This window comes from Garra rufa, chromosome 16, assembly GCF_049309525.1.
Source record: "Garra rufa chromosome 16, GarRuf1.0, whole genome shotgun sequence".
In the NCBI taxonomy this organism is placed as follows: Eukaryota; Metazoa; Chordata; class Actinopteri; order Cypriniformes; family Cyprinidae; genus Garra; species Garra rufa.
The window spans coordinates 34157297-34175232 of record NC_133376.1 but is presented as its reverse complement, the minus strand read 5'-3'; the positions used below and the strand labels follow the sequence as shown (position 1 = coordinate 34175232).

The following is a 17936-nucleotide window of genomic DNA, read 5'->3' as shown; positions in this document are numbered from 1 at the left end:
AATTGTCTATTCATCAAATAAACCTGCAAAACTTCTACTCAGCTGTATTTTAACATAATAAATGTTTTTGAGCAGCAAATTTAGAATATAATAATTTCTGAAGGATCATGTGACTAGTGTAATGATGCTAAAAATTCAGCTTTGAAATCAGAAATAAGTATGAAAATTTTAGATCAAATAAATGCAGGCTTGGTGAGCAGAAGAGACTTTAAAAACATAAAAAATTAAAAGTCTGTTCAAAAACTTTTGACTGGTAGCGTAGGCCTATACTTATATCCATACAGTTACGCGCAAATTCTATATAGTTTAACACCTTTGGATGTGTCAGATTCTTGTTTTCTCAGGAAGTGTGTAGCGGACACGAGTCTGGGAGCATCAATTAGCCTACACTGTCTTTCACAATTAAAACTTGACAAACTCACATCCTAAACATTCTCGTGGTGGGATGATTTACATACACGTCTCTTACAATGTGCCTATAAATCTGGGTACGGTCCTGTTTTCAAACAAACAAGTTGTGTGTGGCTGATTTTTTTGCGCTACTTCATGAGACAGATCTCTCGACCTGTTGTCTGCTGTTACCAAATTACGCACGCACACGCGTTAGGTGCTGACTTTCTCTCTGACTGTCACCTAACTCATGGGAACAACGTTTATAGCAAAGCCATCGCCCCACTTTACTAGTGCAACATGTGGCCCTTCTGCGCCATTTGGCAAAAAACTGTCAAATGAAACCGACGCGTGTGCTGACCTGGTTATGAAAACAAACGCGCAGTGTTTAGGTGACGATCGAGACGCGCACGCGTTTTGCTGTAATAAACTTGAAATCCACTTTCACACTACTTCAAACAACAGTTCAAGTCAAAAGCACTGTCTATTTGTTTTTAATAAAAACCCATCATTATAGCACATAAAATACATTAGCCTAAATACTGTTATTATTTTGCAAAAGCTCATATTAGACCTCCATTCCACTTTACCTTGCATAATTCACCCTACTCAGTCCAAAAGGTCTGGCTACTTCAAAAAGGCGAATAATACCTCAAAGTCTGTTTAATTAGCTTTGCATATTATTGCTTCAATAAATAGCTAATCCCTTTAGAAGCTTTTCGCCACAGTTTTACGATTTGGACTTAAATGCGGGGTGTGCTGGCAACCTGCTTTTAAAGCGCATACAGCTCCCTTACAAGTAGCTCCGTCCTTCTAATGCCTTTTATTCATGTGCGTTAATCCCCGGCGGGTGGGAAATGAAGGGGGACAGGTCCCCCTCCGCGGGATATTAATTGGAGGTAAGCATCCACAATGCGGACGTCTGTACTTCAGCGCTTCTCCATTGCGCGTCTGATGGCCTGTTGCGCAGGGGCGGATACACACCCTGTTGACCGAGCGCTTCAATGACATTACCCTGAGCAACATCTGGCCATATGCACCACTCGCCTGCCCCTTTAATTACAAAAACGAGTCGCCTCACTGGGCGACTCTCAAGGCCTTGGTGCATAATGACGCACATGCAGCCAGTGTGAAGGTATTACCTGACCAAGGTCTTGTGCTTTTGAAAATGTGGAAGTTTTTGTGTGTACAGACCCACTTTTAAAATTATTATTTAAACAAAAATAAATCACTATAGTTGTACTTTTAAGCCTACTATGACCTAAGACATTCATTATCATTCATTTTCTAAATTGAAAACTCAAAACTACACACACTATTCCTGAAACCAATGAAATGAACTAGTGAGAAACTTCACAACATCCATTTTTTCAGTGAGTCTTTTCCTCATTGAGGTTAATAGACCCAAACATTTCTACACATTCACTCCAAATCGATGCAAACATTTCTACACATTCACTCCAAATCGATGCTGTCATGAGCTAACTTGCAATGATTACAGAAATATATTCAGTATGTGCTCTAAACACAAACCAAGCACTTTTTACATCACATTTATGTGGAATACTAGAATATTTATCATCGCTTGACCCTTTATCTGTTTTGGACCATGTCCTGGAAAGGAAATGTGCTTGTAATGGAGCTGGTTTGCCTGGCGTACATAAAACATACCAAGATCAACCATTTCCCTTCACACACCAAAAAGGCAAGATTTTCTGTGCATTCCCGGAATAAAAGAGAAAAGGAGAATAACTGTAATTTAATTTTTTTGAAACTACTTTCTTTCTTATTTTACACTGTTAAACACATTGAAACTTTTCAACTGATTTTTGTTTGTTGTTCAATTTTTTCAATTTTTACTCAGTTTAGTTTACTGTATGGTACATGCAAGAAACATTATATTGTTTATTTACATCAAAACTTACAATTTATCTTAAAGCACCAATATATTTGAACATTTCTTGAAAACTGCAACAAATTGTCAAAAACATAAACCAAAAATGTCAACAGTGAATGCTTGATATTTTACTTCTTAAGGAGTTATTTTACTTGCAGTTCTTGTAAATGATCAGTATTTTAAAACAGTATACACTACCAGCTAAAAGTTTTTGAACAGTCTCTTCTGTTCCTCAAGCCTGCATTTATTTGATCTAAAGTAAGCAACAAAGACATAATTACTTTTACTATTTAAAATGTTTTCTATTTTAATAAATTGTAAAATGTAATTTATTTCTGTGATCAAAGGTACATTTTCAGCATCATTACTCCAGTCTTCAGTTTCACATAATCCTTCAGAAAGCATTATATGCTGATTTACTGCCCAAGAAACATTTATTATTATTATTTCATCAATATTTCAAACAGTATTTTTTTAGGATTCTTTGATGAATTAAAAGATCCAAAGTTCAGCATTTATTTAAAACAAAAAGCTTTTGTAACATTATACACTATACCATTTAAAAGCTTGGAGTCAGTATACTTTTTTTTTTTTGTGAAAGAAATGAATAATTTTATTTAGCAACCATTGCTCAAAAGTGATTATAAAGACATGAACAATGTTACAAAAGATTTCTATTTTAGATAAATGCTGTTCTTCTGAACTTTCTAATCATAAAAGAAACCTTTAAAAAATCTACTGTTTTGAACATAATAATATATGTTTTTGAGCAGCTAATCAGAATATTAGAATGGTTTCTGAATGATGTGACTGGAGTAATAATGCTAAAAATTTATCTTTGAAATCACAGGAATATATCACATTTTAAAATTCATTCAATTAACAGTTATTTTACAAACTTGTTACTTTTTTGCAGGCTTGGTACATTAAAAATTCTTACTGTTCAAAAACTTTTGACTGGTAGTGTATATATATTTCTAAAACAAAAGTGTGCGATTTGTTTAATTTTATGGAATCTGTGTCATACACAAAATCTACTAAATATACACAAATAAAATAGAAGACAAATGTATTGAACAGTGTTTCAATTTGTCATAGAAGTTTGTGGTATGAATAACCAAGTTTACAATTTATTTTAGTCTATATGTTTGTTTCATGTTAATAATTTATGTTCTTAAATTTGGTGTACATTGGATGTTTAATCAAAAGTTAAGCACATGATTATAACCTATATAAGCACACCCTATATAACCTCCCACTTAAAAAAATTCAGTGCACTGCAATGCACACTTGTGGCAGAACTCAGATAGACACAGCAAATGATCTCAGTGTGGTTCACAATTTGTAACAGAAACCGACACATTTCACAGACCGTCATGAGACGAGTTATCACTGTAAAAATAATTACTTTTTAAAATTACATATTATATTAGAAACATGAAAACTACATTTATGTCACTATATTTTGTGTTATATTTCCTTGGCATTCAATTACAGAAAACGATTTAACACTACTCCATGGTTTTCTCTAATACAACCACTGAGAGTGTTGAAAACATGACATCAACCTCTCAATATTTGTTATCCTTTTTTAATTCTTTTTTTTGTTTGTTTTTATTCTATTGTAGCTTTTCTTTTTGGCTATTAGAGCAAATAGAAACACCAATTCTTTTATTTTTACCTCTACAGAAGTTTTACTCAACTATGAGGACATTGATTCTGATAATCCCAGAAATGTGAAAAGGGTCCATTGATACCAGAATGAAGACTTTTATCATATTAACTGCAAAGACAAAAAAGGAGGCCGAACATAAATAAACAAAATTTATTGAAAGCCTAAGAGCATCAAACCAAAAACCCTACAGCATTCTGTTAATGGACATGACAACAAGCATGTGTTATTAGCAGGCAAATTCAGTCTCTGAGCTTTGTTGGATAAGACCAGTGTCCAGAATCATAATCCATTTAGGCCTTCCCAACAGCCTGACCCTGAGCGCGCTGGTACTCCTGCTGTAGGCTGGACAGAACTTCCCGATGCTGCTCAGACTTCCTCTCCATCTCCTTCAGTAAAGTTTCATAGCGCTGACTGAGATGAACAGAGATCAATTAGTGGTTTGCCTAAGCGAACTACACACTTGAATACGACAGACTCAAATACAATACATACATTTCACCATTGATGTATTCCAATCTCTTGCTCACTGTTGCTTTGGCTTCATCTAGATCTTGTTTGACCAAAACAGGTCCAATTAGTTTGTAAACTGTATTTTGGGTATCCAACAATCCAAGCTCCTACAGAGGGAGGAAAAACATGAGATCATAGTGAATGAATGAATGAATAAATAAATAAATAAATAAATAAAATAATATAAAATATACAGTTGCAATCGAAATTATTCAACCCCTTGACCTGAAGACATTTTTGCTGCAGAGAACACAATTTTGTAAAAGCAACTCAACAAAGGCATCAGTACACTGTTAGAGAAATGTATAAATACACATTTGAGTCATTCTGAAAAAAAAAAAAAAATCAAATTGGCTCTAAATGTTCATGTTCAAAATTATTCAACCCATAAAAGTCAAATTTTGTGCAGAATCTTTTATTCTTTAAAACAGCCAATAAACGCTGCCTGTAAGTACTTTGAAGCTTCTGTCACCTCTCTACTGCAATCTTGGCACATTCCTCACCTGAAAAAGCTTTGAGATAACTGATAATCTTTGGTTTTCACTTTGCCACTGCTTTCTTCAAATTCAACCAAATGTTTACAATGAAAATTAAACCTAGAGACTGAACAGGCCACTCAAGTACATTCCATAACTGATCCCTGAACCAAGCATAAGTAAAATTTGGATGTATACTTTGGGATGACTGTCCTGCAGAAAAGTCCATTGATCATCAGCTTCAGTCTTTGCACTAAAGGTATCACCAAAATGGCCTGATACTTCAAAGAATCCATGATGTCCTTCATACGGTCATGATTTCCACTTACTGCTACAATAAAACACCCCTCGAACAGGACTGGTCCACCTCAAAGTTTGACGATGAAGATGGTGTTCTTCTGCTCATAAGCTCTGCCTTTTTTGCACCAGACATACCACTAATCCAGGGGTCCAAAAGGTTTGGTCAGATCACTCTATAAAACATTCTTGCAGAACTCCACATGTCTATCTAAATTAATTTTAACATGTTCACGTCGGCCTTTTTGTTCTTCTTGGTCAAGAGTGGTATTCGGCAAGATGTCTCAACACGAAGACCATAATTGTCTAGTGTTCTTCTTATACACTGCATTGAAATGTTTTTCCTCCTTTCGTTGGGTCATCTTACAAGTCTTTGGCTGTACATTGCAGGTTTTTCCTCAGTTGTTCTGATCAAACATTTTATGATATTGTGCTTTTTTTGTTCAACACCTTCAGGAACCTTTAATGCCTTGGAAATCTTCATATAGCCTTATTTTCTAAAGTAATAAAATTATTTATTCTCTGTAGTGTCTCTATAGCTTTTGTGAGAGCTCTTTTGACTTTGTCATATTAGCCACTAAAACCTTAGCATATGCATGGGCTAACTGTATGTATGTGTAACAGCACAAGCTAATTCTGTTTTCTAATAGAGTATCTAAAGGCTTAATTATGTTTTAGGACAGTTTTGTTCCCCACCATACAAATAAGTGACTAAAAAAACAGCAATGTTAAACAGGGGTTGAATAATTATGACATAGCTGTGTTATTAAAAAAATCCTAGAACTCAAAAATATTACATTATATGTTGACATTATCACTTTTAATATGCCAGTAATTGGTTATAGATGCAATTTTTTTTAAGTCCTGGTTCTTCAGAAAAGCTTGTATTTGTAAATTACTGCAGTCTCTGGAGGGTTGAATAATTTCGATTGCAACTGTATATATAACTAAACCTTCAAATAACAAACAGGTATTGTCGTCCTCTTCCATGTTAAACACATTTACCACTACATCCAAGCAGCATATAATAAACAAAATAGTAAAGTAATAAATAAACAAAACATAAAATAACTGATAAAAATTCGGTCGACAAAAGTTTAGAGAACATTAAGGCACTTTTTGTTTTTAAATGTTTTATGGATTGAAATAAGATTCTGAAATCATTTTTAAATGCTGTGAAACAAGGAGAAACGTTAATAAATCTACATTTGTGTACATAAAACTTTGCTAAAATCAGCATATTATTGCACAAGAATTCAATTACATTGTTTTGCATGAAGATACCAAATTTAACAATGTAATAGTCAAAGGCAGGTACTACATTTTTTGTTTTCAACCACTCATACAATCTGTCCCAAAAGGTTTTGATAATAGTACAACTGTAAAAAATATGTTCCTGAGATTCAACATCTTTCAAGCAGAAAGTACATACATTTCCGTCCAAATTAAATCTCATATAGTAGCATGCTACAAATTAAAATGCAAATGTAGAATATACACTGCAGCTGTGTTGTGTTCTTACCTCCTTAACAATATTATTTTCAGTCAGCTGTGCCTCCAGTTTCTGTCTTGCTGACATACTTTTACTGACATCTGCAAAAAAATAAAACGAGTTAACAGTTTCTACGTTCAGAAAACATAAAATATAGAAAAAAATGTATTATGTGCAGATAAACAGAAGAGAAAATCAAACCTATTTAAAACACAGAACAAGAATAAGATAAAAACATTTAAGAAAAGGCTTTTAGTGATTGTATTTATTAAGCAGATCACTATGGCAGCTCTGGACAGGTGTTGGCTAACAAGCTAAATCAGTCAAACTTGAGAACCATACTGTGACATACAGGTACTACTCAATGCATTGTAAACATAGTCAAATATATAAAACACAATTATTCTGCAAATATGCACATGCAAAGATTGTTGGACGCATTGCTAACATGGATAGCTGTCTAGCTAGCGTTGTGATTGCTTACCTTTCTGCAGTTGTTGATATTTCTCCAACTCAGCCTGTAATTTCTTCTGAATCGCTTCAGCCATCACAACAGCTATTTTAATTTCTAACTCCTTTATAAACTGCTAACTACTAACAAACGGAGATATCTTACAACAAAAGCAGTAAGCCAGCACACAGACCATGCACAGAGTCTAGGGCGCACGGGAAATGACGTAAGGCTCATGTGAGGGTTTTGACAGTCGATAAAAAGAGTCTCTTCGCCATCTAGTGTTGAAAATTAACCGCAATAATAGACATTTTCAGTGCTTTTCATTGACGCCCTTTCAAATAAATCCCGTGACATGAGCAGTAATAAAAATTATGGTATTTTCCTTTCATTTGCTAACCTATAAGTTATATTTATGTGTTAGGGAGTGCTCAATATAAATAATTTAAATTATAAATACAGCATGTATAGATGTAGTCCTCCCCCTGTCCATATGAGGGCAGTCTATCTGGTTTCACTAAACCATCTGAAGTGCCTGTAAAAGCAATATGGCAGCGCGCATGGTTCAAATACTAACGTGAAGGTCTTTTTTCGGGTGTACGTGAATACATATTGTCCTACTAGCAGGTAATGTAAATTATATCTTTGTTTATATCTCAATCAAATGTATCGTCTGTTTTAAACATGTACCTAAAGCTGCTTCTTCAGATTAAAATACTGTCATGTGCTATATGCATGTAATAGTGAATTACAGGCTAATTTTAAGCTCCGTTATTATTATATTACTTTTATTTTATTTTATTTTATTTTATTCTGTTTTATTACGATCTTTGGTAAAAAGTGGGAAACTACAAAATACAGCAATACTTGACTTATACAGGTTTAAAGTAACGTTAGCAGTCAGTCACTTATTCAAAATTAGGCTTTTTATTTCCACTATTTACTAACGTGACCAAAGATATCTTTACATTTATGCTTGCATATACTATATATGTCAGTTAAATGTGAATTGTGAGGTGTTGCATGCTTCCTTTCATAGAGATTTAACAGACAGCATCCTTCATAGGGCAAACTTTGGTCATGTAAAAACTTGAACATGAGTTGAATTGTGTTTTCATTTGTGGTTGATTGTTGATAGTTGCACCCTTCAGTCTCAAATGTACATTTGTGACCCTGGACAACAAAACCAGTCGTAAGTAGCATGGATTTATTTGTAGCAATAGCCAACAATACATTGTATAGGTCAAAATTATTGATTTTTCTTTTATGCCAAAAGTCATTAGGATGATAATTAAAGATCATGTTCCATAAGGATATTTTGTAAATTTCCTATCATAAATATATCAAAACTTAATTTCTGATTACTAAGAACTATATTTAGACTACTTTACCAGCGATTTTCTCAATATTTAGATTTTTTTTTTTTTTTTGCACCCTTAGATTTCAGATTTTCAAATAGTTGTATCTCGACCAAATATTGTCCTATTCTAACAAACCATACATCAACGGAAAGCTTATTAATTCAGCAAATTCCAAAAAAATCGACCCTTATAACTGGTTTTGTGGTCCAGGGTGACATTTTGGTAGCAAATGTTGTTGGTTAGATTAAATAGAATATTGGAAATAAATGAACTGTTACAGGTTGTTTAACTCAGTGCCATAATATTTTTTGTATATTATTATTATTATTGAGTTCAAATTAGTAGTAGTACTTGAATGTTACACAAAGAGTGCATAAAATGCATACATTTTAAAAATCAGATTATTATGAAGACATAATTTTATAAGGTTAATCAGAATGGATTGACTGACAGAATAAAACAGAAAGACAATCTTGCGCTGTTCCTGGTTTTGGATACCTGCCGTTCTTGAAATGTGTCTGTTGATTATATAGCCTGAATTTATTTAGGACCCTGATCAAGTCTGGTCTCAACAGTTCGTCTGGCACATTTCAGAGCTGGTTGTTGCTTGTTGTTGACACGATAGCAAACCTGCAAGCCTGTTTTGTAAGAGAGCCAGAGAAACTGCTCAGTGCTGCTCATTTCACATGCAAAGAAAGCCATTTTGTGAAGGTGCGGCAAACAGAATGCTTTATTCAGAGAGAATGGAATTTGCTTGTCTAACTATTTTATGCAATCTAACACTATAAAAAGTTGACCTTGGAGGAAAAATACATAATAAAACCTGATCTAAAACACACTCTCACAAATTTGAACCATAATGTTTCCCTATTTTTATATTTGTTGATTGAATCTAGTGCTCATAAGTGTTGTAATGATGCTTTATTTGACACAGTAGTGATACTTCAATGTCATTTGAGTATTCCCACCTTTTTCCAGTTTGCAGTTGTAAATTAGGCGGTAGTTTAGCTCTCTGCTGAGGTTATCACAAATTGCACTCTGCGGTCTTGTCAAAATCAATATGCACCTGGAGGGCATCAGAGGAATTGAGCTGAATTCTGAAACAGCAGCCTGCTTGCTGAATTGCGACGTTGCACCATTGTTTGTTCTAGATTAGAGGATGCTGGCTTTGTATGCTGGTTCATTTAGTTGCATTTAGCGAGCAAATGTTGAAAGCAGTAAGGCCAATTTTCCCGTATCGTCCCATTTTGTGCAAAACGCAAACTGGTGGAAGGAATTAAATCATTTTAGCAGTCATTTCTGCTATGCATAAATGTTTTATATATTTTCCTCCTCATTTATTTTCCAGCTTTTGTTTACTTTGCGAAAACCCGCAATTGCTTGTTCAGCAGTATTTTTAAATGGGCTATTCTTGCCTCAACAAACATGTTTTCCCATGTCTGCAAGTTCAATTTGTCCCAAACCAAAAACAGATATATCAAGAGAGCGAGAATCCAAACGAACTGGCTGGCTTTCAAAAGCCGAGCTGTAAATCTATATATGCAAATGTGAAGCTGCAGAGGGAATGGTTTTGAGGTTCTTAAATCACTTCATAAAGAGAGTCCTGTCTCTCTTTGTCATCTTAAATCAGGAATGATGTCGCCCTGCTAATGCCATTGACTGCCTTGGGTGTTTCATTTTCCTGAAACCTGGTTTCATCCGTTTGAACTGAAGTTTGAACAGAACAGCTTTAGGTCTCTGAGGTTTTTCTTGTATTACTGCTTTCTCTGAATTTACATTAAAATATTAATTTACTTTACTGAGTCTAGGGATTTTTAACATCCAAATTGTGTTTTTTTGGCCAGTGGACTAAGTGCGTGACTATATAAATAAATAAACCTGAGCTGCGTTCATTAATTGCTAATGGTATATTGCACTATTGCACCAGTGCAATTTAAAATCCCAGAGCTTGGCATTTTCTTTTTTAAACAGTATTACGGCCAAGATTTATTTTCAGGCACCAATTGTTTGTACACCTACTTCATTATTCTCTGTTCAAACAATGTAGAAAAAAAATCAAAAAGCACTTTGGCTAAAGATTAATTTGTAGCAACAAACAGATATGGATGTACCATCCAATGATGGTTTCAGTGTTTCCAGGACATTTAATTAGTGTAGAATCTGATATTGTTTCACAGGGTAAAGTGTTGGGTCATGCAGTACATTTTTAAGTCCCCAATATTGAGCACCGCAACTGTTTGCTATATTGATAATAATAAAAAATATTTCTGGAGCAGTAAATCAGCATTGATTTCTTAAGGTTTGTGAGACATTGAATAATAGCTGCTGAAAATTCAGGCTTGCCATCATAGGAATAAATTACATTTTAAAATGCAGTTAAACCTTGCAGAATCTGCAAAATGTTAATTATTTTACCAAAATAAGAGGGATCATACAAAATGCATGTTGTTTTTTATGTAGTACTGACCTGAACAAGATATTTCACATAAAAGACATAGTCCACAAGACAAAATGACCCCGTTCAGAAGTTTACATGCACTTGATTCTTAATACTGTGTTGTTACCTGAATGATCCACAGCTGTTTTTTGTTTAGTGATAGTTGTTCATGAGTCCCTTGTTTGTCCTGAACAGTTAAACTGCCCGCTGTTCTTCAGAAAAATCCTTCAGGTCCCACAAAATCCCTTTCCAACTGTTTGTATGATTATAAGAGCCATCTAAGGACAACCGAGGGACTCATATGCAGCTATTACAGAAGGTTCAAACACTCATTGATGCTCCAGAAGGAAGCATAATGCATTAAGAGCCGGAAGGTGAAAACTTAGAAGAATTTGAAGATCAGGGTAAATTTCACTTATTTTGTCTTCTGGGAATCATGCAAGTATCTTCTGAAGGGCAGTACTAAATGGGGGGGAAAAAAGATAATTAGGCAAAATAAGTAAAATGTACACATCTTTATTCTGTCCAAAAGTTTACACCCCTGGCTCTTAATGCATTGTTTTTCCTTCTGGAGCATCAGTGTGCGTTTGAACCTTAAGTCCCTGAGTCTGAAAAGATTGTTGGAAAGGGTCCGAATAGACAAAAATGCTGAAAAACTAAAGAATTTGTGGGACCTGAAGGATGTTCTGAAGAACAGCAGGCAGTTTAACTACACAGCTGTGGATCATTCAGGTAACAACACAGTATTAAGATTCAAGTGTATGTAAACTTTTGAACAGGGTCATTTTTTTTAAATGTAACTATTATATTTCTATGTAAATGTCTTTTATGTGAAATATCTTATTCAGGTCAGTACTTAATAATAAACATGTATTTTGTATGATATCTCTTATTTTGGTCAAATAATTAACATTTTGCAGATTCTGCAAGGTGTATGTAAACTTTTGACTTTATTTTTGATCAAATAAATACAACCTTAGTGAACATAAGAGACTTCTTTTATAAACATTGAAATCTTATCAACCGTAAGCCAAAGGTAATAAATTTATGCTGTTTCTTATTTCCTAATCATAATACTTCAAACAAAACATGTTTTTTCCTGAGAACATCAAATATTATTCTTGAGCAATTTGATTTAATTTGTAAAGCTAAGGAGAGTGCTTCAAAGCAGGAAACCCAGCAAGCACACTAAAGTTTGACAGAACATCCCTGCAGTCCATATTCACTCATCCTCAGACTTTTTTCTTTCATCGTGTATTTTAAACCCCTATCACGTCAACAGAGCTTCTTTAAATGGAAAAGAAATTTCATGCATGTTTCTTCAGAACACTCTTCTTACAGAAACACTGTTATTGTCGGCACCAAGTAAACCGACCCCCCTAAAAAAGTAAATTGGTGCCAAACACAATGTTCCGAATAAATTGCTTCAATTCAGCTCGCAGGATTGTTGATTGTCCTCTTCTGCTTCTGAATATGTTAAAACGGTTGGACCTCCTGCCAAGAAGAGGAGGTTTACCAGCAGCCCAACCTTCGCTGACTGCCTCTTAAATTGATTTGAGCTTCAACATGCTTTTTAAAACAGCAAAAATATGTTTGGAGAACAGCATGAAATAGAACGGCGAAATGAAGGCCAGCATGTGATTGGCATTTAAAAAGAAAACCCAAAGAGTAATTTTTAACACAGCGTGATTGCGGAGCCTATATCTGCTGCTTCTGCTCTCCGCAGATAGCCTGCGTATTCTGAGATCCAAGACGTCTTGGTGCTTGCGAAAAGCTGTCTTTGCTCGTCTCCTTGCGCGCACAGATGCGAGGATTAACTTGGCATTAAAACCAATGGCGCGTTCCAACGTGTGGCTAGCGAGGTGTGTTTATTTCACCTCTGTCCTCATCTCCCTTGCATTTATGAATATATAAATAGTGAGGTTAACCTGAGAACAGAGTGTTGTGAATAATTTAGAGAAATTGTTTTCACCTGGGTTGAACCGTCACAAAATGAGTCAAGTTCCCCCCGTCATATTTGTAATTAGCCATGCTGCGATCGAGCGAATGACGGTGAACGCGCAGTGGCTTTTATTGCATTCGGTGTATATCAGATTACAGGGTGTGGTTTTTATGACTCACGCTTCCCTGAGCGCATAAGTTTCAGGCCATTTCCACCACTCAACTAATTGATTGAATCGTGTAATCGAATTCAGTCTTGAATGGAAAAACCAGGAGGTACTCTTTCGCCCTTGTGTGTGGTGCTAATTCCGGGGATGTTTTGGTACTTGGTGGCTGCCGTCCAATCTGCTTCATCGACCCTTCCTGATCTAGAGCCATAGAGCGCTAGCTAACCGTAATGGATCAACAGGGAATCGTTGAAGGCAGCCAAGCACAGAAGCTTTTGGAGTGCGTGACGCACCTGTGCTTTTATCCCTTATCTCTGAAGGGCCTGAGGTTTCATAGCACTTCGCCTGGCGACTGTCTTCACTTACAGCGTCTCGAGATAAGGCCGCTGTGCACTCTCTTGGGAGAGCTTTTATGGATCGGAGAGCTTTTGTGTAACTTACTTTTCAACCTCTGGACAAGTATTGATTTTTTTGTGCTGAATTTTTAATGAATTAAGGAGACCTCAATAATTGCCTTTCCCAACAGGCAAAGGGGACGGACAGACGTGTGGCAGGCCAGACAAATAGACAATGTCTAAGATAAGTAAAGCAGCCAAGGCGGTGAAAAAGTTGGACACTGGAGGTGTGATCAGAGCAATTGTAAGGTCTGGACAAGCGGCTCCTGGCCCTCCACTGGGCCCCGTCCTGGGACAGGTAAGCTTTTAGAGCTGATTTACTTTCTACTTCTACGTGATTTTATTCTTTATTATGTTCATGGCCTTTGTCATGACTCTAATGCAGTGGGTCTTAACCAGGAGTACCTTAGGGGTATATTTCGTATTTTAACTCACTGAAGAGCTATTGCAAATTTACTGGTTAAAAATAGAGGGAACCCTGAGGAACTGCAGGGATGATATCTTTTTGTAGGCCAACACCTTGGAATCAAATGAGCATTTTAGCATATCCGCTTCCATTGTCCTGAAGTCAATGGGTTTTTTGAATGGCGTTTTTGATTAAATGACTGAAATAAGGTCTGTGAAGGTCCCTGTTTTATTCTATGACATTCAATAAATCAGTAATACACCCTCTGGAATTTGTTAAAGGATTAGTTCACTTTCAGAACAAAAATTTACAGATAATGTACTTACCCACTTGTCATCCAAGATGTTCATGTCTTTCTTTCTTCAGTCGTGAAGAAATAGTTTTTTTGAGGAAAACATTTCAGGATTTCTCTCCATATAATGGACGTGCATGGTGCCCCCAAGTTTGAACTTCCAAAATGCAGTTTAAACGCAGCTTCAAAAGACTCTAAACGATCCCAGCCGAGGAAGAAGGGTCTTATCTAGTGAAACAATTGGTCATTTTCTAAACAAATAGACAATTTATATACTTTTTAACCTCAAATGCTCATCTTGTCTCGTCTCTGTGATATGCGTAGTCTGTGTTATCCGGGTCAATACAGGTAGGGTATGTCGAAAAACTTCCATCTCGTTTTCGTCTTCAACTTCAAAATCGTCCTACAATGACAAGACGAGCATTTGTGGTTAAAAAGTATGTAAATTGTCAATTGGTTTAGAAATAACCCGTCGTTTTGCTAGATAAGACCCTTTGAAGCTTAGAGCCCTTTGAAGCTGCATTTAAACTGCATTTTGGAAGTTCAAACTTGGGGGCACCATAGATATCCATTATATGGAGAGAAATCCTGAAATGTTTTTTCTCCAAAAACAATTTCTTTACAACTGAAGAAAGAAAGACATGAACATCTTGGATGACAAAGGGGTAAGTACATTATCTGTAAGTTTTTGTTCTGGAAGTGAACTAATCCTTTAAGCTTTTACTTGTCTTGAAAAAGGTGGTTGCTAACAAGTGGCTAAATGGGACTACAGAGGTTGTTGGTAACATTAGACATCATCAGACTAAACAGGTAAACTCTTGTCAAGTCAAGACACCTTTATTTCTGTAGTGCTTTATGTAGTAGAGATGGTTTCAAAGCAGCTTCACAGTATTAAACAGGAAACTAACAGAATCAATGATGCAAACTTCATCAAATATGATGCAGTCTACTCATAAACTCTAGAGTTTGCTTTTGATTTCCGCACTGCGGAAAACACAAATAGAATGCATGATATGATATCTGCATGATAGTTCATAGAGTCCCTTGTTTGTCCTGAACAGTTAAATTGCCAGCTGTTCTTCAGAAAAATCCTTCAGGTCCCACAAATTCTATGGCTTTTCAGCATTTTTGTGTATTTGAACCCTTCCCAACAATGACTGTATGGTTAAGTTCCATCTTTTCACACTGAAGACAACTGAGCGACTCATATGCAACTATTACAGAAGGTTCAAACACTCACTGATGCTTCAGAAGGAAAAATTATGCATTAAGAGCTGGGGTGAAAACTTTTTGAATTTGAAGATCAGGGTAAATTTCACTTATTTTGTCTTCTGGGTAACATGTAAGTATCTTCTGTAGCTTTTGAAAGGCAGAAAAAAAGATATTTAGGCAAAAAAAATAAAAATGTACATATATTTATTTTGTTCAAAAGTTTACACCCCTGGCTCTTAATGCATCATTTTTCCTTCTGAAGCATTTTGCAGATTCTGCAAGGTGTATGTGAACTTTTGACTTCAACTGTATGAGTACATGAACACATTAACTGCTCTGAGAGTCATGTTATGAGCATTTTACGGCGTATCATATACAAACAGAAACTTTAAGGTCTTCACAGCAACCTGTGAAAATAAAAGATCGGTTTAACTTGAAGAAACTGTGACAGCAATATATACACTTTGTATATATTGTAATGACAGTATATATGTAATTGCAGTACTACTAATAATAAGATTATTATTAAATCATTATTTGTTCAAGGAATATTTAGCAGAAAAAATTATTTACCAGAAAAATACACAGCGCCGTATTTCTGAACAAATAAAAGAAATAAAATAATAATAATCATATATTTCTTAATAAAATCAATTAATTAGAGATGCTTTTGATTATTAAATTGTATGAAACCATTAAAATAGACAACACAGAATTTGGTAAATATAAAACTGGATTTGACTTTGTGTAAGCTTCATGATTTCAATTGATTAGACATTCTTTTTGATGAATATTTTTTTAATTTAACCATTAAAACAGAGTCTAAAATATTAAAAGGTGAATTTGTAAAAAAAATTTTTTTTTTTTTTACTGATTTCATAGGGCCCTACAGCCTCACTGTATTTATATCATGCATTTGCAAACTCTTCTAACTCAAACTTTCAGGAAAAAAAAGTTTTTGAAATTAAGACTGAAAGAGTTGTAGTTTTACCTTTTTTCTCATGATTGTATTTAGGCTTCAAATTTAAATTTAGGCTTTAATTCATAAGCTGTGTTAATTTGTGAATCAAAACGGGTAAGAATTATAAATGTTTGTTCCTCCCAGAGGTTATTTTCTGGAATAATCCAAAAGCCAATGGAAAAATTCTTTTGGCTTTTTGTTGATGGAACAATGGAGTTTCAGTTTATAAAATCATGCACTTAAATTTACTGAAACTAAGAGTGTCTGGCCTTTGAATATTGTTGCTTTGACAGTCTTTGGAGTTGAGAACATAAACATTGCTATGTTACAAGCACATCTGCTCAACAGCTTTAACAATTTCTAGTTGTCTTCTCCAGAACTTGAATGTTCAGAAAGAAAGTCATATTTCATATTTCAAAGGTTTTGTGTTTGTCTCCACCATAGGGACTTGGCAAACTGTTTAGCCAAATGTTGACACAGGCTTACCTCTGCTCTCATATGTAAAGCACATTCATAAGTAACAAGCTAATTACAGCTGTAATGATGTCATTACAGTCCCTTGCCCATCATGATGATAATAAATGAGACACATTTACTTCTGCCAGCGCAAGTCAACCTGGCCTCCTGAGCGTGCTTGCCTGCTGTAGAAAGCTGTTGTGAACTAAACATGAAGTGTAATGAGCGTCAGTCAAGCAAAGCAGCACCATATGTCAGTGAAACACGTGCAGTCTTGTGGTCGCGCATGTGTCTACCCGTGCTCTTGTCAGCTCCGCTTGAGCTCTGCATTGCCTTTGCGCCTGTGCTGCCATCTTTGCCTCAACTTTTATGTGTATTAAACTGTAAATAAATTGCAGCCAGCAGGCCTTCAAGCTTACAGCTCTGGCCCTTTAATCTTCCCTCTTTCTCCTTCCTGCGTTTTTTCTCTCGTCTGCCTAACCATCCCTGACAGGGTAAGCGCATAGAGGTAGGCTGCCTGTCGGCCGGGGGGCAAATTTAAACAAACGAGAGAAATAAAAGAGGGAGCTCCGGAGGAAAGGGGGGGGAACTGACAGCTTCTGTGGAGGAGAGTAATTACAGTCCAGAGAGAAATTAACTCAGCCGGATGAAGGAGAGAAACAGAAGACAGAATAAAAGAGAGCCGTATAAGACAATAGTTCAAGTGCTTTGTACGTCAAGACCAGGCATAATAACAACACGTTTTTTTTTTCAGTGAGGTAAATAGGTGAATCTCTGACAGATGTCCACATTTCACCAATTAAAATAAAAAAGAAATATATACAGTCAAGCCCGAAATTATTCATACCCCTGGCAAATTCTGACTTCATCCATCAAATTCATCCAGCAAGTTTTTTTTTTTTTTTTTTTTTTTTTTTTGACCGGAAATGACACAGGCTTCTTCCAAAAGATAATAAGACAAGGCTACATCATTGTGGCCTAACAATTACATTTGTTTGTATTTTTTAATAATACTTTGCACTGTAGCAACTGGAACTTCAAAACTGGTCTTATAGCCCTTTCCTGACTTGTGAGCAGCCACAATGTGCAGCCGCAGGTCCTCAGTGAGCTCCTTTGTCTT

The 17936-nt window shown here is 35.5% G+C and overlaps 2 protein-coding genes across 2 annotated transcripts in view; one reads left to right on the top strand and one right to left on the bottom strand.

The window, feature by feature from the left end:
- Positions 1-4098: 4098 nt before the first annotated feature.
- pfdn6 (prefoldin subunit 6) lies at positions 4099-7393 on the bottom strand. The gene is made up of 4 exons (XM_073821125.1): positions 7222-7393; positions 6768-6838; positions 4455-4579; positions 4099-4373 (listed from the first exon to the last, which is right to left on the bottom strand). Exons 1-4 carry the CDS (start codon positions 7283-7285, stop codon positions 4253-4255), a joined length of 381 nt encoding a protein of 126 aa, XP_073677226.1. The 5' UTR covers positions 7286-7393; the 3' UTR covers positions 4099-4252.
- Positions 7394-7695: 302 nt separating this feature from the next.
- The window catches only part of mrpl11 (mitochondrial ribosomal protein L11), a 54409-nt gene continuing 44168 nt past the window's right edge, over positions 7696-17936 (top strand). Inside the window, exons 1-2 of the mRNA XM_073821095.1 lie at positions 7696-7815; positions 13621-13787. Of these exons, the coding sequence (XP_073677196.1) occupies positions 13665-13787 (123 nt within the window). The 5' untranslated portion in view covers positions 7696-7815; positions 13621-13664. The remainder of the gene's footprint in view (positions 7816-13620; positions 13788-17936) is intronic.